The sequence below is a fragment of the Ovis canadensis genome, chromosome 15 (assembly GCF_042477335.2).
Source record: "Ovis canadensis isolate MfBH-ARS-UI-01 breed Bighorn chromosome 15, ARS-UI_OviCan_v2, whole genome shotgun sequence".
In the NCBI taxonomy this organism is placed as follows: domain Eukaryota; kingdom Metazoa; phylum Chordata; class Mammalia; order Artiodactyla; family Bovidae; genus Ovis; species Ovis canadensis.
The window spans coordinates 37,494,358-37,515,256 of NC_091259.1; the positions used below are offsets into that span (position 1 = coordinate 37,494,358).

A 20,899-nucleotide genomic window follows, 5' to 3' on the forward strand; every position below is an offset into this window, starting at 1 on the left:
GTTTTGGTGGTAGTATTATAGATAATTTTGTTATTCAAATTTTTACCTTCTAAATTTGCCATAATAAACATGCATTATTTATATGCATATTATCTTTTGGCCATCCCATGTGGCATGTGGAACTTGCCCAACTAGGCACTGAACCCGTGCCCCCAGCGCGTGAAGCACAGAATCTTAACCACTGGACTACCAGGGAAGTCCTAGAAATAAACACATTAAAAAAAAAAATCACGGCACAAAAACTGTAGAAAAGAATATTTTATTGAAACAGTTTCTCAATTAACAATGGAGCAAAGTACAATTTGACTCAAATCTGTCCAGCCAGCCTCAACTGCTAGTGAAACAATTCAAACATAAAGGACAGGATAGGACCCTTAGGGCACATTTCTGCCAATGTGGCAAAAAAAAAAAAAAAAGAGAGAAAAAGAAAGAAAGGACGAGACAGATACAACCAGGCTCCCCCATGCCCTGGGAGTGGGGGTGGCAGCCCTGGCTCTTGCTACAGATGGGACCCTGGCGAGTGGGCTGCCCGACATCCATGTGGTGGGTAAAGGGCCCCCATCCCAGCAGACCAATGTACTACAGAAAGGCCAGCCTGTACCCTCTTCCTTTGCCCACAAGGCCCGCCTCCAAGAGAGCGAGACGGCAGTTCTACATTCATGCCACACTCTCTCCTGCCCCCAGGGTCTTGGGACAAGGGGCTCACAGTAGAAAGCACATTTTGGTCAGCCCAGGGGGCCAGGGGGTGAGGGAAAGGCTCTGAGAGGGCAGAACAACAGGGAGAGAAGGGGGGCAGAAGTCCAAGGGCCATGGAGTACCAGGAAGATGCAGATTCCAACAGCCGCTTGCAGAGTGCTGGCACCCTGCGCCAGCCACTCACACACCCTTCCTGGCCCAGAGTCCACAGGCTGGGGAGCTACAGTGCTCTTACACATCTCACTCCCTCGAGAGGCGGCTGGATTCTCTTCTTCACTTTCTCCCTGCCTACTCTGGCCACTCGGGTTGTACGTGTGGGTGGGGGTCGATCTCGAGTGACTTAGGCAGTCCAGATGGACGGGCTCTGGCCAAGAGGCAGAGGACTGTCCAACTTGCAAGAGGAAGGCAAGGAGACCCACAGTGGGGAGGCATGGGAATGGGGATTTTTAGGGGAAAAAACCTTGGAGGAGGCAAAAGTACAGACAGGAGCTCAGAAACCAAACCGGGAAAGCAAGGTTCTTCAGACACTGGCCTGTGTGGCATAGATCTCGTGGTGGAAAAGGGAGGGAAGGACAACCAGAAAAGCCTGGAGACCCTCTAACCACCCAGGACACCCTTCCCACTAGCAGGCCTGTCAGCCAACCACTGATGGCCACGCTCTCACCTACCCGCAGGCGAAGAATTAAGACATAATAGTGATTTTTCCCAAACTAGGACCTGGATGGGTAGGGAACCAGTGGGTGGGGCTGGGGAACAGAACGATTTCGATTTGAACCACAGAACTATTCCAGAAGGAACCAGTAAGCCGTCCCTTCCATCCCCTTCTCCGCACCTCCAGTCGCAGGTGAGAGAAGAGGAACTGAAGCCTCTGGGGTGACGGGGAACCAACCCTCCCCCAGTCCTTGGTGTTTAATAAATAGAGGTGGTGAGAGAAGGGGGCAGGGATGAGTGGGGAACTGGGAGGTTATAGTTCATCATTCTTCAAAGTTCCCTTCTGTCCTGTTGGCTGTTCCGGGTGTTCCTTCTGTTCGGATTCTGGGAGGAATTGGGGGAAGAGAGCAAAGGATGGAGGGAGGTGAGACGGAGAGAACAGGCCCAGCTCAGGGCAGGCACTGCCCCCCAGCACAGCCCGCCACCTCCACCCTCACCTGCTGCGGGACCCCCTAACTCGAGAGGCTCAGAGTCTGCTGCTTCAGATCCTGCTTTGCAGAAAGAACAGGTTAGTGTCCGCAAGAGGGAGGAAGGGGCTAATGCAGGGGTTGGCAAACTTTTTCCGGCAAGAGCTAGACAGTGAATGTCAGTATTTTAGGATCTGTGGGCCACACTTGGGTCTATTGTGTTTTTGGAAATAACCATCTACAAGATATAAAGGCTATTCAAAGCTCCAGGGCTGTCCAGAGAGAGGCTGTCCTGCTAGTCTGCCGACCCCTCGGGCTAAGTGATGTCCATGTTCCCCATCCGCTTCCCCAGCTCACCAGTCTCTTTCTCAGGTTCTGGGATGGGCTTCGTGTCTTCAGTCTGGCCTGGAGGGAAACCAGGAGGAAAAGGTAGTCCCCGGAAGGAAGGGAATGCTTCCTCCTGCCCAGTGATGCCTGAACCAGTCCCCTGGCCTCACCTGGGGGAGGGATGACCTTCTCACTCTGGTCACTGGCACTGGCATTGAGGGGAGCCTCTGCCCGGGTCCCGTTCTTGTCCCGGGGCCGGGGCCGGGGCTTGGCGAACTTGGCCTTATTGAGCAGATACTGCACCTCACGGTCCAGGGCCGCCATCTTGGCCTCGATGTCTTTCGAGAGCAACACGGGCTTCTCTGTGGCGGAAAGCTTGGCCTGCTCGGCCACGGTTGCATTCTTCCAGGCCTGTGGGCGAGGTCAGGACAGGCTCGGAGCCAGCAGATGCCTCTGTCCCAGAAACACACCACAACCAACCTCTGGCTCTTTCCCTCAGACCCCAAATCACTGCCCATCACTGTCAGCCCCAGAAGCAAACAGATACCTCAGGATGGCCTCTGAGGCTCTCCACAAGGGACTGCCAAACTGCCTATTTCTGGCTTCCATCCTATTTCTATGGACTAACCACAGTTGAACCTCTTATTTTCCTCCTTATTTCAACCACTTTGGTGCTCTAGTTAAACAAACAGCCCCCACATCCAGAACAGCTTCTCAATCTCACAAGTCATTCTCACCTCCCCAAACCCTGCCCCAATTTCTGCATGCAGTTCAAGGCCCAGCTCCTCAGAGCAGCTCTCTCTGACCCCGCGGGGATGGGCTCCACTACCCCTCTAATCGACGACTCATGCCTATGACCTGGTCTGGGACTGATCAGATGTGATCTCAAATGCAGCCATCTTTTGCCTTTCCAATGAGCTGCTAAGTGAGAAGGCAATGACTGCTGAGTCTCCATTTCTCTGTATCTCCCCCACTGCCAAGGACAGCCCACCTTGCCAGGTAAGCCTCCAATTAAGTATTTATATGGGGATTACCCAGGTCTCATTGATGATTTTCTCTAACGTTGTCATCTCCACTTCAGTGAAGATCTGGTCCATCTCTGGGATGAGCCGGGCCCCTCTGCAGTCAGAGAGGAGACAGTCAACCCAGGAGGGATGGGGTGGGACTGAGTGGGGAAGAAGAGCAAAGGGGCCGCTCACTTGAGGAACATGCTGGAATGATTGAGGAGATTATCCAGGGCAGACAGCCGTTCGGGCCACTTCTTGCGCTCTTCCACTCGAAAAAACAGCCCGTGGCACAGCTTCCGTAGCTCGGCCAGCTTCTCCTTCAACATCTGACAGACGTGGGGGTGGGAGAGGGCAGAGGGGTTAGGGGACAACAGCCCTGCATCCTTCTCTATGACCTCACACTTCAGCTCTCTTTCCTTTCCCCATCCTGCCCACCATGTCCTGGGAGCCCTCTCACCGCTGTGGTGGCCCCAAAGCCCTCATCCTCCAGCCAAGTGGACGTGGCACTGAGCTTCCCAGAGATGTCCTCACGCTGCTCCTCGGTTGACACTTCCTGGTACTCGGGCTGGTACAGCTTGTCCTGGGGAGGTGCACCAGAGCGCAAGCATGCAGCAGGCCCTTGGGGCAAGGCTCTTGGGGCAGGACTCTCCTCCCCAACTCTGTCCCTTGTCCTGAGGCAGGCCTGTGTCCCAGCCCACCCACCTGGGTCTCAAAGATGAAGGCTTCCAAACTGTTGGCTGCTTTCTCCCGTTCCTGCTTCTGCAGGTCCCGGAGCGTCAGGTCCTGGAGTCTGTGGCCGAGGGGCAGCAGGCGTGAGGGGTGCCACTCCACACCCTGTGCCCACCCTCCGCACGCTCACAGCCTTTACTCACTTCTGGGCCGAGCGGGCCAGCTGGTCCTCAGGCAAGTCAGGCAGGTCCAGGACGACAAGCTCCACCCCTATCTCCTCCACCATCCTCTGCTTCCGGGCTGGTTTCTGCTTCTTTTCTTCCTCCGGGGCTGGAGGGGCACCCTCAGACCCCGCCTCCCCTTTCTCACTTGGCTTCTGTGGGGAAGAGACGAGGCTGTCAGGGAAAGCATCAGCCATCCTGACCTCCACAGGCGGGGATGGCTCTAGGGACAGAAGCAAGGCAGGCGCCTGTCCCATCAGCCTCAGGGTCCAGGCCAACTTCACTCTGCCGAGAGCTCACCTGGGCCTCGGGCTTGTCCCTGCCATCTTTCTCTGTGGCCTTTTCTCCCTCAGGCGCTGCAGCCCCCTTAGCCTCAGGGGGTGGGGGCAAAGAGGTGTCCTCCGCTGGGGCCTCAGCTTCCTCCTTGAGCTCCGCTTGCTCTCCAGGCTCATCCTTGCTCCCCTCAACAGGCCCTTCCTCCTCCTCCTGGAAACAAGCAGACACACCCTCTGAGGAGTCATCAGCAGGGCCCATGGATCAGGACTGGCTCTGCTTTGAAGGGCTCACTGCCTATGGCACAGCTTGGGGGAGACAGAGGACCACTGTGTGGAAATGGGCAATGGGCGTCTGGACTGAGGCAGTCTAGCTGGAGAGAGGAAAAGTGTCTGAAGGTGACGGTGAGCCTTGGGATGGCTCAGAGTCCAGAGAAGGGTGTGGTGAACCCAGCTTGGGCTAAGAGGAAAGAAAGAAAGAAAGTCTTAGTCATGTCCAACTCTTTGCAACCCCATGGACTGTAGAAACCAGGCTCCTCTGTCCATGGAGTTCTTCAGGCAAGAATACTAGAGTGGGTTGCCATACCCTTCTCCACAGGCTAAGAGGAGGCGGGGCCTATCACATCCTGAGAAGCTGGGGTCGACATCCAACCCCCGTCTCTGCTGCTGCCGCCTGGTCCCATGCACCGTCCTCCGTGCTCCCCTGACTCCATCCTGGCCTTACCTGGACTGTGTCAGTACCATTTTCTTTAGTATCTGGTGTGCTGCCACCTCCAAACAGGCTGGAGATGGTGTTGCCAAGTTCTAGAAAGAGGAAAACCCAAAGACTTAAAAAGCGTCACAGAAGTGACTCCATCCCCAACCCTAAGGGCAAGGCTTGCCCACCTCCCTGGAAGGCACACAAGGACACTCTCTCACACGCGTGCACTTGCTCATCTTACTGGTCAGAGTAGATTCCTCTTCTGGGCTGTCCTCCACCAGCGTCTCAAACACAGACTCCACCTGAAAACAGGGATCCAAGGTGAAGACAAGCACATGCTAACCCACCTTTTCTCCACAAACATCCTGCCTGGCGGGTTCCTGGTGAGGCACAACCATGTGACTTCCAGCTGTGCTAGCCTGTCCTCTCCCCTGCCTCCTCCAAGGGCTCCTGGATGGAGTCTCCTCCACCCCAGTTGATTACAAGCCCTCTGCGGAGGAGACTGGAGCTTCCCCCTCCTCACCCTCACACTCCTCCACTCAACAGAATAGGCCATGGTTGCCCACAGTATGTTCTAAAAGATACAAATCCCCTGAACTGTTGTTAATAAGCAGGTTTCTCAGCCATCCTAGACCCTGAAAATTACAATGTCCATGAGCACTCACAGGCTCTGAGATGGCCCACACCAGATCCCTTGTTTAGCTCAAGATTTATCCAACTCCCAAACCCATTTTATTGACCATGTTTGAATAATACAAGGAGCCACTGTGGAAGCGGCTGGTAGCGCCTGGGTCCCGCCTGGCAGTGCCTGGGTCCCGCCTGGCACATGGGGCCTCCTGCTCTCACCCTGTCCAGGCTGAGCACGCCGCTCTCGTCCAGGTTGAAGTGAGCCTTGATGCCCTTAGACTCGTAGTCGGGATACTTCTTGAAGCTCTCGCCCACACCTTTTAGCTTCACTGTGGTCAGATTCTGGGAGCCAAATACCCTGGGTGGGGAGGAGAAAGCCGTTCAGGGGAAAAAAAAAAAAAAAAAGAAAGAAAGCCGTTCAGGGGAGGCCCCCACAAGCCTGCCTCCAAGCTCTAGTCTACATAGCCTCCGGGTATGAGACAGGGGGCCCTACCCCAGGACACCCTCGGGATGGAAGCACCCCCAGAGGAGAAGCTCAGCCCAAGCCCAAGCCCAAGCCCACAGGCTGCTTCCCTGGTGTCACTCGCAGACCCCACCCCTCCCTCCCCCGAGTCCCCATCTGGCCCCACCCCCTCACCGAAGATCCTCAGGCCCCAGGAAGCCCAGGTCACCGTAGTTGATGTGGAAGTTGAAGTCATGGCTGTAGCGGTTAAAGGTGATGACTTTGCGCTGAGGGTAGGGTCCCATGCGAGAGAAGAGGACGCGCTTATTGTGCTTCAGGCTGCGGACCCCAGTCTCCTCCTCCACCTCCCTCGTGAACTCCACCTACATGGCAGGAGAGGGGAGGCCCAGTGGAGAAGCAGAGCAGGGTCTGGGATGGGGAATGCCGATGGCAGGAAGACAGAGGGACAGGCTCGAGATGGCCCTGGGAGAGGTATGGGAAGCCTTCCACCCCAGCACACAGGCTTACTCACCAGGATGGGGTAGATCACCGCATCCCGGACGACAAAAGGCTTCACCTTGAAGGCTTTACTGAGCGCGGCCGCCTGGTACACAGCCCCCATGGCGGCGGCTTCATCGGCATTGATGTTCTTCCCCAGCTCTTCCCTGTAAACATCCCAAGGCTCAGGACCATCCATCTGCAGCCTGGCCTGGCCCACCTCCCCTCAGCCCTCCTGCTGCTCAGGCCCCACACTCACTTGCCCACAGCCTTCAGCAGCACCTCCTGCACTTTGGGGACGCGAGTGGCCCCGCCCACCAGGATCACCTGCTCAATCTCATCCTGCAGGGGGAGAAAGTGGAGGATGGGTCAATTCCGAGGTCACCCTCATCCTCAGCACAGACTCTTCTCTGACTTCTTCCCTCCTCCCTGCCACCTCTTCACTTTCCATCCCATCTGTCTCCCCGTCACGCCCACCTCGATGACCCTGCCTCACCAGTTTCATCTCTGCACTCTGCAGCGCTTGCTGCACGGGCCCAGGGACCCGCTCAAACAAGTCTGCACACAACTCTTCAAACTCGGCTCGAGTCACCTTTGCCTTGAAATCCACATCATCCATCAGGCCCTCGATCTGGGAAAGGAATAGGAAGGTCAGAGCACTCACCCGGGTCCTGCTCTCTGGGTGGGTGGGTGAGACACCAAGGGAACAGGATGCTGGGAGGCAGGCAGGAACCATGGGAACAAGGGATGGGCCACCCCGAAATTGAGCTCAGGGTGGCAGGGTCCTCCACCCTCTGGGAGGGGGCGGGGCAAGGAATCTTTGCCCTCAAGCAGCCACGTGTGAGCACCTGGGCCACGTGGTCAGCATTGGCGCTCAGAACGGTCTTCAGTCGATTGGCCTCACGCAGCAGCTTGGCCATGGCACGAGGGTTCTCTCGCACGTCGTTTGCTCTCTGACCCTTGCGCTGCTCGTTGAAAAGCCCGGCCAGGTGCTCACGCAGGCGGAGCTCCATCTCCAGGCCCCCCAGGGTACGGTCAAACCTGTGCAGTAAGTGTGAGGAACACACGGGGTCCCTTCATCCACACAGGAACCTGGGTCTCACCCACATGGCTAACACCTCTCAGTGACAGTCCATCTAGCCATTTATTCAACTGTAACTACTATACATCAAATTAGATATTTGTCTCTGGAAATACAACTGTAAGAAGGAAAATAAAAGACAGGGTCCCCGCTATCAAACAGTTTATAATTGAGCCATCAACCACACTGTGAAATTTTAGCAATCCCCTGTGTTATAACAGACAGAGGATGCCACTAGAACATACATAAGGGAAATTTCAGCTATTTAGAGATGTCTGGGAAAGTTCGGTGAAGAAGTGATGCTAGAGCTGAAACTTGAAGGTGAGTTGGAGTTAACGAGGTGAAGAAGAGAGGAATGAACATTCTAGGCAGAGGGTGAGGTGTGAGAGAACAAGAGTGTGTAAGTTCAATGGAGGGCAAAGACGGCTGGAGCTCAAGGTCAGAGCCAAGCTGGAGTTGTCAGGGCACATACAGGTGGCTTCATAAGCCAAGACAAAGGTGCGGAGCCACTGAAAGGTTTCTAAAGAAATGAGATACAGACAAGTTTGAAAAGAACCCTCTGGCTGAAATGTGGAAAAAGAACTGGAGGGAGGCTACACCGGCAGCAGTGAGATCTGCTCTTCTGCAGGTGAGAGGCAGCAGCAGTTCAGACTCATGTGGAAACAGAAAAGGTGGACAGTAAAGAATGGGTTCATGAAATAACATCACATCAGCAATAAGGAAACCAAAGATGCCAAGAACAAAGACATAGTTGAAGCTCACACTCCTCATAGGGCCTATGGCCTGATGGATTTCCTCAGAAGCAGCTTGGGACATTCATTGCCCTCAACCTTCCCAAACTGTCTCTCCGTATCTCCATCTACCTCGTGCTCTTTGGGAGACGTATCCTACAAAGGTGGATGCTTTAGCCAGGAGAGTACTCCTGCAGGGAGCAGGAAAGTGAGGCAGCTGACCCTCCAAGAAGAAACCCGGACCCAAGGGCAGCTCAGCAAGCAGCCTGCCTCGCAGTACCCACTTACCCCACGCCCCGGATCTGCAGCTGTGGCTGCGTCCCCGCATCCTTAGTCTTCACTGTCTGGTAGGTCACGATGGTGCACACAGTGCTGCCTGAGCCCATGTCATAGAACATGATATTCTGCAGAGACATCAAGGCCACTGTCACAAGAACCGAACACAACTCCAGGGTGCCTGCCTGCCTGCCTCCAAAGGGCTGCACTGAATGAAAGCCAAACAGCTCCAAAAGGAGCTGAGAGGGGGCTGTGGCCACATTTGTCAAGGGCCAGAATGCAAATGAGATGCAAATCAAGCCAAGTGGCTTCCATCATCAGACTCGGCCACCCTGCCAGGCCAGTCGGCAGCTCCTCCCTGGCTCACCTGGGCAGTGCTGTTGATATCTTTCCTGCGGAAGACACCGTAGCTGAGGGCAGTGGCGGTGTTGTCATTGATGAGCTGCAGCACCTTGAGGCCAGCCATTCGCGCAGCCTGCAGCACGGCTCGGCGCTCAGCCTGATTGAAGAAGGCTGGCACAGTGATCACTGCATCCTTGATGGGCTGCTCTACAAGGGACAAGAGAACAGGGTTCCCACCAGCTCCACACCTTAGATGGGAGTTTCTCAGTCTCAGCACAGCTGACATTTTAGGCTAGATAGTATTTTTTTTTTCTCGGCCGCACCACGTAAGACGTGGGATCTTCATTCCCCAACCAGGGATTGAATCTGTGTCCCCTGCAATGGAAGCTCAGGGTTTTAACCACTAAACCACCAGGAAAGTCCCTGGGCCAGATAATTCTTTGTTTTGGGGGGCAGAGGTGTGCAGTCTAGGAAGTTTGGCAGCACCCCTGGCTTCTACTCGGTAGATGACAGTGGCTGCAGCTCCCTAGTTGTGACAACCAAAAATGTCATCAGATGTTACTAAGTGTTCCTGGGGACTCAGACCTGCCTTCATTTGAGTCTCCAGGGAACGTGGCTGCCACTGGCTCCACCTTGGCCACCCACCTGCAAAATCTTCAGCCAGAGACCGGGAGTAGTTGAGAAGCATGCTGAGGACCTCCTCCGGCGAGAACTGCAGCTGCCTGGGGGAGGGGGATGGTTAGCGGAGAGGAAAGCCCAGCATCCACATAAGGACAGTGGTGAACACATGTTGACAGGGATCTCACCAGGCCCCCTGAGCCCACCTTCCCCAGCAGGGCACTCACGGGCTGATTTGGAAGTACACAGTCTGCCTCTGCGGGTCGAAGCCCAGCTCATGCTCGGGGAAACGAGCTTTGTACAGGGCTACATGGGGGTTATTCTCCTGCTTCCCCAGGAGGTGCTGGAAGTAACGCAGCGTTGCTTTTGGGTTCTTGATGGCCTGAGAAGAGGTAAAGAAAGTGCAGAGTGTTAAGACTCCCAAACCTGCCATCACCTACCTACCTTGGAGATCGATCAGGGAGTAGACTCTGGAGTCTGCCATCGCCTCTCCTGCCCACTGCTTCTGGGAAGGGGTGGGCTGCGAGCTCACCATGCTGGCCGCACTGTCGCCAAAGAATCGTTCATTTTCTTTCAGGGTCACAGTCACTGGGGTTTTCCTCCGGGACTCCCTGAGGAAAAGACACACTGGGGCCATGTGCCTATGGCACGGTGTGTTCTCAGGAGCCTCAACACCCCCACGTTCATACAACATCCCACAATCATGCAGACACAAAGTCTGTTGAGGCCACTACCAAGAACACACTTGGGCCTGGGGTGCGGACCCTCTTTTCCCCACCCAACCCTGGGGCCGCCCTCACTTGTTCAAGACAATCTCCATGGGTACTCCAGGTTTGACGATGGCCACCTTCATAGACTCGCTGCCCAGGTCCACAGACATCACTGCCAGTGTGTCTGAAGGGGAAACAGATCTGTCAGTTAGCCCCTTTCCCTGCCTTCCTGAGGCCCCACTAATCAAAGCCTACCGCTTTCCATGGAGAAGGTAAGACAGCAGCAGACAAACAAAAATGTCTGGGTCTGGCAACCTAAGAGCCCAAAGGTTTCCCATTCACCAGCCTCATTACCCCTGCCCGCCACATATCATCCATCATTCATTCATTCATATTTCTTTTGATGCCTCTGCTGGGGTACATACCACTCAATGCCAACAGGTCTGCCAAGAGCACAGTCATCAAGGCCCAACAGGCTAGCCTCCTCGGCCTCTGCCTTCTGACTGTGGCTGCCATTGTGTCCTTAGGAGAGGAGAAAAACAACACTTGTAACTGGATTCCCTGAGTGAAGAAGGCAGAACCTCATCCAGAACAGAAAAGCTTTAAAATTCATACTTACTCCATCCTCATCCAGGGCAGGATAGGCTACATCCCCTCCCCTCCCTTCTAATGAGAACCAAGCACTCTCACCATCTTCAGAAGTGACCACAGGAAGGCCCAGGTGAAACACCGGGGATCCAAGCCTTTGGCCACATCCCTAAACAGTGATGGTAACAGGCCAGGAGGACGGAGACCAAGGCCTTCCGCCCACTGCACAGGCAGCTCTACGGGCGCACCCCAGCAATGTCCCTGCTGTCACACACCTGGGGTGCCGCCAGGGATCCCCGCTCAGGACTAGACTACCTCCCTACACCTGGAGCTCCCCCGCTGGCGCGGAAAGCCTGGCCGGGCCTGGCCGGGAACTGAGAGATAGTGACGCTGGACGAGGCAGGGATGGAAGAAGGGCACGTCTTGTCCTCAGCATCCCTTCGGGTTGTTCCGCCCGCTCCCCTTCTCCATCCCATCCCGGCCCCGCTACCTACACACAGCCGCTGTGCCTGGAACGATAAGGTTCCGCGCCGAGAAGGCAGCTAGTATTCCGAATTCACCTAAGCCTCACCTGCCAAAGACGGCGGCTCCCACTCCCGGAAACGGGTCCCAGCCCACCTCTAAGGCATGAAAACACCCCGGAGACCGAGCTGCAGGGCCAAGCACACCGGCGTCCGTGCGGCCCTCACTCCCGCTACTGACCCGCCCCCGGAGCTAGCACGTTGCCTCCTCTAAGGGGTGGCCGGTTTCCATCTCCATCCCCACCCCCGCTACCTCTTGCCTCCGCTCCCGTGACCCCAGCTCTGGGACAAACGCAGCTCCGAACAAACCCACGAGGCCAGCAGCGCGTCCCCCAAACCTGCGCCCTCCACAACTCCCCTCTGCTTGCAAACTGTTACATTAGCCACCAACCTCTCAGCGGCGTCTCGCGCACCAGCCGGCCCCGGACGCGGCGTGCGCTCATTGGAGCCTCCGCCGCCCGGCCCTGCGCCGCGGGCCTGGCCCCGCCCCCCACCGCCGCGGCGCGCGTCCCCATTGGGCCACGTCCTAGGCCCACCCCCTCCTCCGTCTCCGGCCGCCGCCGCGAAGGCGAAGGAGAGGCCAGTCAATCAGTTGGAGGAAAACCGCCGATCCCGGCCGCCGATTGGTCCACGTCACGCGCGGCCCAGCGTCCATCCTGGTGCGCTCGAGGGACCTTTCCGGCCGCGGCGCTGAAGGTCTGATTGCTCGGGTCTGGAGTGGCCGGTGCCTGGAGCGAGTCGGCAAACGGGTGGTCCAGCACTCGGGCCTCTTCTGGTCATCTGGGAGCCCCGTCCGAGGAGCAGGCATCCTTGCATCCCCGAGGCAACCACGCGGAAGAGGTGCTAGCTTGCTGGTCGGTATTGAACTGCCCTAGGCTTTGGCTGGAAATCAGAGAACGACTGCTTAGTCCACCTTAACCCCCGCTTTCTTTCTTTGCGGAAACTAAAGCCACCAAGAGAGATGTTCGCTGATGAGTCGGAGATAACGCTTGTATTAGTGGCAGATGTTGGCCTGGACTCTTTACTCCAGTTTGAGAAAGAACATTCCGAACTGCAAATCCCTGACACAAAAGCCGCTTTTGTGAGGCTGTTAATTGGTTAAGCACAGATGCACCACCTCCTGTTTCTCTTCCATTATGCCTGTGCACTTTCTTTCTTAAAGCAACTCGGAAAGGTTTCTGGCGCTCTTAACTCCCCTCTCTGTACTTCACAAGCCCATAGAAATCTGCATGGTCCTGAGAGAGCACACTTTTTCCAGTTTTATTGACATCAGAGCACTTTTCTTAAATATGGTATCACTGCTTCCTCTCATGAAATCGTTGCCTGGCCTCCCTTTACAGAAGGTTCTTGTGAAGGCCCTGGCTATCACAGCCCAGGCTTGGTTAAGGAAATCTTATCTGGTCCTTTTCCTACATTTTTAAATAATGCTTAGGGCTGTTACAAAATCCAAACTCTGTCTAATAGCCAATAGTTGGACGACAAAGTGCTGAGGCAAAGACTAGAGACTTTATCCGGAAAACCTGGCAACCAAGAAAATGGCAGTCTTGCACCCTAGAGTACCATCTGATTGGGGTCTGGATGTCAGTTTCTTTTATAGAACAGAGAGGAGGAGGTGGTGTGGAAGTAAAGTAAAAAGGCCATAAATCCTGCAAAATAAGCATCAGGGAAGGGATGTGTTAATTTCTTCTTTTCTGTAACCATTCACAGTTGGGCAGGGTCAGAGTGTATCCCTAGGAGCTGAATAAAGGCACTTTAACATTCAGGCAGGGGGCAGGTTCCCCTAGCCAGGTCATTATATATAAGTACAGTTGTAGACAGCATCTTTTTAGTGACTAAAAGCGATGAAAAGCAAAGGTTAAAGTAAACAGATCCAGCTGGGTTCAGATTTGAGTCTGGTGTCTATGCTTAGAAGATCAACCTACTGGCAGTATCAAGAGGAGGTCTACTTTCCTTCCTTTTTAGAATAATTCAGTCTTCAGGTAGTAGAGAAATTGGTAGAAACAGAAATTCGCTTGAAACTAATACAGTTTAATTACACAAATAATATACAAATGTAATCTTGTAAAAAGTTTTAATAAAGTTAAATAAAGTTAAATCTCTTTGATAATATCCACAATCTCTAGAGTTATCTGCTGTTATTAGATGTGTAACATTCTAGGCCTTTTCCTCTATTTACATACATGTATGCCTCTTGAAATATGTAGCTGCTGTCTTTTTTAAATGATAAAATGTTATATGATTAGCTTGTTGCAACTTGCTTTTTTCTTCTTTGGTTAAAATAAATCATGGTGTATTTTCCATACCAGTGTACAGATTCACTTTGTTTACTGCTACAGAACATTCCATAGCATGGGAGTTGTTTAGTCATACTGATGAACATAGAAGTTGTCATTTCAATGTCACAGAGAAAGATTTTGCTTATTTTCTAAGCCTGTTGTGGTGCGCACGCTTAGTTGCTCAGTGGCATGTGGGATTTAGTTCCCCAAGCAGGGACTGAACCTGTGTCCTCTGCATTGGAAGGCAGATTCCTAACCACTGGGCCACCAGCAAAGTCCCCAAGATTTTGTTTCTCAATAACTGACTCTACTTTTGACCACCTATTCAGTGGGGTGAAAGTGAAGTTGCTCAGTTGTGTCCTCTGACTCTGTGACCCCATGGACTGCAGCTTACCAGGCTCCTCCGTCCATGGGATTTTCCAGGCAACAGTACTGGAGTGGGCTGCCATTTCCTTCTCCAATTCAGTAGGGTAGATTCTTTCAAACAGAATGTGCACTTTAACATTTATTGGCCCTGTGTTGCATGTAAGCATTGTGCTAAGTGTTGGGATTCCAGAGATGGGGGTGACCTATCCTTTCCTTCAGAGGTCAATCTGTTGGGAAACAAGTATGTTCCCAGTTTTGCACACTTATTAAAAACCTATTGAATGACTTTCAGTTCAGTTGCTCAGTCGTGTCCAACTCTTTGCAATCCCACGGACTGCAGCACGCCAGGCTTCACTGTCAATCACCAATTCCCGGAGATTGCTCAAACTCATCCATTGAGTCGGTGGTGCCATCCAACCATCTCATCCTCTGTTGTCCCCTTCTCCTGCCTTCAAAGTTTCCCAGCATCAGGGTCTTTTCCAATGAGTCAGTTCTTCACATCAGGTGGCCAAAGTGTTGGAGCTTCAGCTGGAGCATGTCTTTCTAATGAATATTCAGAACAAACTTCCCATAGGATTGACTGGTTGGATCTCTTTGCAGTCCAAGGGACTCTCAAGTCTTCTCCAAACCACAGTTCAAAAGCATCAATCCTTCAGCAGTCAGCTTTCTTTTATAGTACAACTCTCCTATCTACCAGAAGAACCATAGCTTTGACTAGATGGATCTTTGTTGGTAATGTTTCTGCTTTTTAATATGCTGTCTAGGTTGGTCATAACTTGTTTTCCAAGGAGCAAGCATCTTTTAATTTCATGGCTGCAGTCACCATCTGCAGTGATTTTGGAGCCCCCCAAAATAAAGTCTATCACTGTTTCCATTGTTACCCCATCTATTTGCCATGAAGTGATGGGACTGGATGCCATGATCTTAAGTTTTTTGAATGCTGAGTTTTAAGCCAGTTTTTTCACTCTCATAAAGAGGCTCTTCAGTTCTTTGCTTTCTGCCATAAGGGTGGTATCATCTGCATATCTGAGTTTATTGATCTCTCTCTGGGTGGGCTTACCTTGTAGCTCAGCTAGTAAAGAATCGACCTGCAATGCAGGAAACCTAGGTTCGATCCCTGGGTTGGGAAGATCCCCTGGAGAAGGGAAAAGCTGCCCACTTCAGTATTCTGGCCTGGAGAATTCCATGGACTGTATAGACCATGGGGTCACAAAGAGTCGGACATGACTGAGCAACTTTCACTTTATTTTACTTCTTTCTCCCAACAATCTTGATTCCATCTTGTGCTTCATCCAGCCCGGCATTTCGCATGATGTGCTCTGCATATAAGTTAAACAAGCAAGGTGACAATATACAGCCTTGATGTACTCCTTTCCCAATTTGGAACCAATCCATTGTTCCATATGTGGTTCTAACTGTTGCTTCTTGACCTGCATACAGATTTCTCAGAAGGCAGGTAAGGTGGTCTGGTATTCCATCTGTTTAAGAATTTTCCACAGATTTTTGAGATCACTGAATGGCTTTATTGGGAGAGTAAGAAAGTCAGTCTGCCCTGCTCCTTATGTGAGCTCCCACTCCCAGAATATCCTTGGTGGGAGCACAGTCTGCATCAGCTATGCTTCTGAACCTGGGTGTCTATCCCCCTGGGAGGGGCAGCAGGTGCAATTGCTCTGGGGAGTCACCTGTTTTGTTCTCTGACCAGATGGGAGTTTCACAAGAGCAAGGTGTAAAACAGTAGGAAAATTTTAATGTAGAACATCTGACTTAGATGAAACAAGACAGCTGCTTCCCTGGTGGCTCAGACCGTAAAGCATCTGCCTGCAATGCAGGAGACCTAGGTTCGATCCCTGGGTTGGGAAGATCCCCTGGAGGTGGGCATGACAACCCATTCCAGTATTCTTGCCTGGAAAATCCCCATGGACAGAGGAGCCTGGCAGGCTACAGTCCACTGGGTCGCAGAGAGTCGGACACGACTGAGTGACTAAGCACAGCACAGCACAAGACAGCTGAATCCACTAGCTCTGCTCCAGAAAAACCTGTAATAACGTTTGAGGACTACCTCCCCTTCCCTACACTGTGCAGAAGCCCAAGGGAGAAAGCTGCCATCTCACAGAACATGAATAAAATGAACACCTACGTCAGAGCACATGCATACATTATAAACCATGCATACATTATATAACCATGTCATGGGCTGAGGCCAGTGTCAATTGTGAACATCCTGGTCCAGGAGAATTTAAAAAGTGTTGTCACCCAGTTACCCCATTCTTAGGTATATATCTATTTGAACATATTCACAAAGAAACTTTGTTCACTGAGACTCTGTAATAGCTTAATTCAAAATGCACTGAAATGGAATACTGCTCCAATGCCCAGCAATAACTGTATAGATAGGGAATTCTCTGGCAGTCCAGTGGGTTAGGCCTTGGTGCTGTCACTGGTGGGGCCACAAGTTCGATCCCTTGGGGGAACTAAGATCCTGAGTGCCACGTGAAGTTGGTAAAAAAAAAAGTTGGATCAAATAAATAGTGGTACACTCACACAATGGAATTCTACAGAGCAACTGGTCTCTTACATTCAACTGCTTAAATAAATCCCACAAACAGTATTCAGTGAAAGCAGACAGAAACCATAGAGCACACAGTTTATGACTTCACTTGGATAAAGTTTAAAAACAGGCAAAATTAAATTCTAGTCATAGAAGCTGGGATGGTACTTACCCTTTCACGTAAGAAGAGGGCATAAGGCTGGCTTTGGGGATGCTGGTTGCAATGGCTTTTGTGAAAATTCAATGGATTGTAGTATGTATACTTAATCTGTTTGTATGTTACACTTCAATAATAATTTCAGAAATTATTTTGTATGTGTCACACGAAAGACTCGATGGCTTATTTACTGTAACTTTAGGCAGGAGAAGCACTAGGGTAAGTTTTTTTTTTTTCCTACTTTTATAGCAATATTTTTAGAATTACAGAAGAAATGTCTGTTGTGTAGCTCAGTTGAAACCTCAGTTTCAATATCTTTCAAAGAGGCATGCAGGTACATGCCTCACAAGTCATACCAAAAAGGGCCTGTGGGGCTCCTGGGCACAAGGGCTTTGTATCCCCATTACTTTGATTGTAGGAGACAGCCTTCATTCAGCCTCCATCACTTGCCCTGAGTTCCGGTAGGCAGATTCAAGCAGTTGTTAACTAGGGAAGGGAGGGGATGTGAGACCAGGGAGAAGCAAACTCAAGAGCAGTCTTGGGGCAAGGTCCTGTTTCCCCATCAATGGATACACACAACAATATCTTTGAGTTACTTTGCAGATACTGAAACCCCTTCCAGGTGAGAGAAGTTGACATGGTTAATGATGGTATACTGGTACAAGTATGTAGACCTCAGATTAGTTGACCTGAAGGTTAATTATGCTAATTTCTACTTGCATCACCATGAACCTATCAGAAGAATGTCCACAAGCTGATCACGCCCTCTTTGAACAATTACTATAAAACTCACTATCTTCTCCAAGTGGAGACACACAACTTTGAGGGCATTAGCCCACTGTGGCCCTCTTTGCTTGGCAAACTAATAAAGCTATCCTTTTCCACTTCACTCAAAACTCTGAGATTTGATTCAGCACCTGTGTGCAGAGAAGCTGAGCTTTCAGCATCACAGGGTTGGTGTCAAAATTAAAGAAGGGGGTAAAGTGCTTCACACAGTGCTAGGGAATCCTAAGGACCCAATATACATTAGCTTTTTTTTAAAAAAAATTCAGTCTAGAGAAATAAAACTAAAAGATATGCACTATTGCAGTGCTAAAAGCTTGGTTAAGTGCTTTACCAAATTCATGACGAAGGTCCCTCTTGCAGGCCAGATTTTCACAATCAATAATCAGCTAATTGCTCCTTTCTCCTGTTTTATGGTTGCCTTGAAGCCTTGCGCTCTCTTATACTATAAGACCTCTGAGTTTATTAGGTTGACCTTTTTGTTCCTAAAGTGGAAACTGCTGCTAGCCTTTTTAGGGTAAGAAAAAAAAACATTTTTCAGTAGTTAAGAAAATAGTTTCTATTCAGAGAGCCAGATGGGGGGGAGGGGATGATAGAAAATAAAATTTTGCAGCTGGAACAAGAAGTGTTCCTATTTTGCTGTAGTGGATATGACTGTTGTACATCATGGGCAGCAGTTTGCTGAAGGGCAAAAGAGAGGGCATTGCTAGGTAATTCTTGATTCTGAGTCATGATCTCTTTAATTTCAAGCTAAAGACTTGAGTTGCTTCTTTACCTTTAGTCCCTCCCTTCAGAACTCCAGTTCTCAGTGTGCAGAACTGGAAGTGATTTTATACACACAATCACTCTCTGTGTAGTTTGCCTTCTTACATCCTCACTATACTGAAGCACCTGGATTCAGACAAGCATACCTAAAAGACAAATCCTGGTGTATGTTCTGACAAGTGTAGCCTAGCTTCACACCCCCGGCAAGTTATTTAATTAAAGGTTAGGGAACTGAAGAATTCCTGAACCTCTTTGAGACTGTTTCTCATCAGAGATAATGATACTTCTGCAGGTGGTTGCTATGAAGAGTCAATGGAGAGGGAAAGTACCTCATTAGGTATAATTCGCTACATGAAATTTAGGGCTGGTATCTGGAAAAGATGAAAACTCTAATTTGAAAAGACACATGTACCCCAATATTCATAGCAGTACAATTCACAATACCAAGACATGGAAGCAACCTAAATGTCCTTTGACAGACGAATGGATAAAGATGTGGTATATATTAATAGTATCAGCCATAAAAAGAATGAAATAATGCCCTTTGCAGAAACCTAGATGGACATAGAGATTATAATGCTAAATGAAGTAAGTTAAAGATGAGTATCACATGACATCACTTATATGTGAAATCTAAAACAGTATGAACAAATGAACTTATTTAAAAAGCAGGACTAGACTACAGACACAGAAAACAAACTTATGGTTACCAAACAGGAAAGGAAGGGAGGGACAAATTCGGAATTTGGCGTTAACAGGTACACATTACTATATAAAATAGATAAACATCAAGAACCTACTGTATAGCACAGGGAACTATACTCAATACCTTGTAATAACCTATAATGGAAAATAATCTGAAAAAGTATTTGTTTGTGTGTGTGTGTGTGTGTGTGTGTGTATGACTGAATCACCTTGATGTACACCTGAAACAATGTAAGTCAACTTACTTCAATTTACTTATTTATTTTTAAATCAACTTACTTCAATTTAAGCAAAAAGAAATTTAAAGGCTCATTACTGTCAGTCCTGTTTATGTCTGTTTCCTATGGTGGTGGTCAAGCTCCCTGAAGAGCAGGCACCATGTCTATTTCATGTATATATGCTGGGCATTTAGTACAATTTCAGGAATACCAAAGACATATTTGTCAAAAAGAGGAAAGGAAGGAAGGCAGCAAGTCTGAAGAGGTGCATGGGTCCTCCGGAGGACCAACAGAAGATTTTATGTACCAACAGAAGATCCAGTGGCTCAGATATCAGAGCCTCTACCACTGGACAGTAGGGGGAGCAAACACAACAACAACAAAGATGTCATTCTGCTGTCCACATCTCTCTGCTTTCACTTTACTTCCTTTAACAAGTATTATCCATAGCCTTAACAACGGACATAACTCAAAGGTGAAATCAGGTCCCATCTAGACTCTACTTGTGCTTCTGCTCAGAGACTGAGATTCAAAATGGTATTAATACCGGCGTGACAAAGAAGAAAGAAATCTGGGCTGTAAATCAGGAAATCTGTGTGCTCTCCGCTCATTTATTTCTTTAGACAAATAGACACACCTTTTTCCATCAACTAGATCAAGGAGAGGGTAAGAGGAAAATCATCTACATTCACTGCTTCAATCCACTTGGAGCATCTACTAGGCTGTTAGACCTGGTTCTTGGTAAGCAACACACAGGCCCTGCTTGCTGAGAATCTGGGGAGGGAATAAAGCCTAACATGTTCTGAAAATAGGCTGTGGGGGACAGGGATGCAAAAATAAACTTCACAAATACTAATCATATGGCCACTTTTTCATATTGCATACTGTCTCAAATGACTGTCACTCCCATTTGTAGCTACTAGTGGCGAAAAAACAGTACACTTGCAGTTTTCCACAGAGACAGCTGGTTTAGCCCAAGTTGGGACCCGTGGGTACCATGAAGTGTCTTTGACCCTTGTCACCTGTAAAATCACGCAGTGCCCAGTGCTGCAGCTTCAAGGCTCTTTGCTATACTCTGCTTATACCCTGTCATTACGGCAAGGAGAGAAAGGCCAGGTTATTGGAATTTGTGCCCCAGAAGTATTTCCCAGCTTCCTTAAGAAACATGTTTTAGGTGCCCAATAAACACCATGCCCCACAGAGGGACCCAAAAACACACTGACTGTAGTTACAATCTGTACCTGGTGGCAGACACAAACCTCTAATATTATTTCTCCTTTCCTACAGCCGAAAAACCAGTTTCATATACACCGATTCACTTAGGCCTCAAAACAGTCCTGTGATGCAGAAGGTAATTCATCTAGGCACAGCGGGTTACAATTCACAAACCGCGTGTCATCCCTCATCTTCATCCCTCACTGCCCGCCAATTTAATTAAAGAGGAAACTGATGCCCAGAGAGGTGAAGGTCTAGCTCTTAAGAAGCATTTCAGCCAAGGCACTTACAGAGCCGGCAAAACCGAAAACTGCGGAGCGAGCTGCGGGTGGTGAACCCTGCCTCAAGCGGCCGCGCCCACTGTCCCAGCAGCGGGAAACCGTCACTTCGCGAGGACAGCGCAGGTGCACCCAGACTCCAGG

The 20,899-nt window shown here is 50.4% G+C and overlaps 1 protein-coding gene across 8 annotated transcripts; it reads right to left on the reverse strand.

Annotated features, from left to right (window-relative positions):
• Positions 1-243: 243 nt before the first annotated feature.
• HYOU1 (hypoxia up-regulated 1) lies at positions 244-20,895 on the reverse strand. 8 transcript variants are annotated; one of them, XM_069553598.1, is made up of 26 exons: positions 20,768-20,895; positions 10,761-10,857; positions 10,426-10,519; positions 10,158-10,236; positions 9,853-10,007; positions 9,653-9,729; positions 9,033-9,214; positions 8,678-8,793; positions 7,426-7,618; positions 7,074-7,208; positions 6,837-6,919; positions 6,612-6,744; positions 6,275-6,462; positions 5,857-5,995; positions 5,252-5,312; positions 5,035-5,114; positions 4,339-4,524; positions 4,021-4,193; positions 3,851-3,938; positions 3,606-3,728; positions 3,341-3,474; positions 3,176-3,260; positions 2,312-2,552; positions 2,172-2,219; positions 1,845-1,895; positions 244-1,731 (listed from the first exon to the last, which is right to left on the reverse strand). In XM_069553598.1, the coding sequence occupies exons 2-26, from the start codon at positions 10,849-10,851 to the stop codon at positions 1,661-1,663; spliced, it is 3,006 nt and encodes a 1,001-aa protein (XP_069409699.1). In that variant the 5' UTR covers positions 10,852-10,857; positions 20,768-20,895; the 3' UTR covers positions 244-1,660. The 8 variants fall into 8 exon arrangements, with proteins under 8 accessions (XP_069409699.1, XP_069409698.1, XP_069409701.1 ...); XM_069553597.1 differs by having other exon boundaries at positions 1,845-1,898; positions 20,768-20,890; XM_069553600.1 differs by lacking the exon at positions 20,768-20,895 and adding an exon at positions 11,836-11,955.
• Between the last annotated feature and the right edge of the window lie 4 nt (positions 20,896-20,899).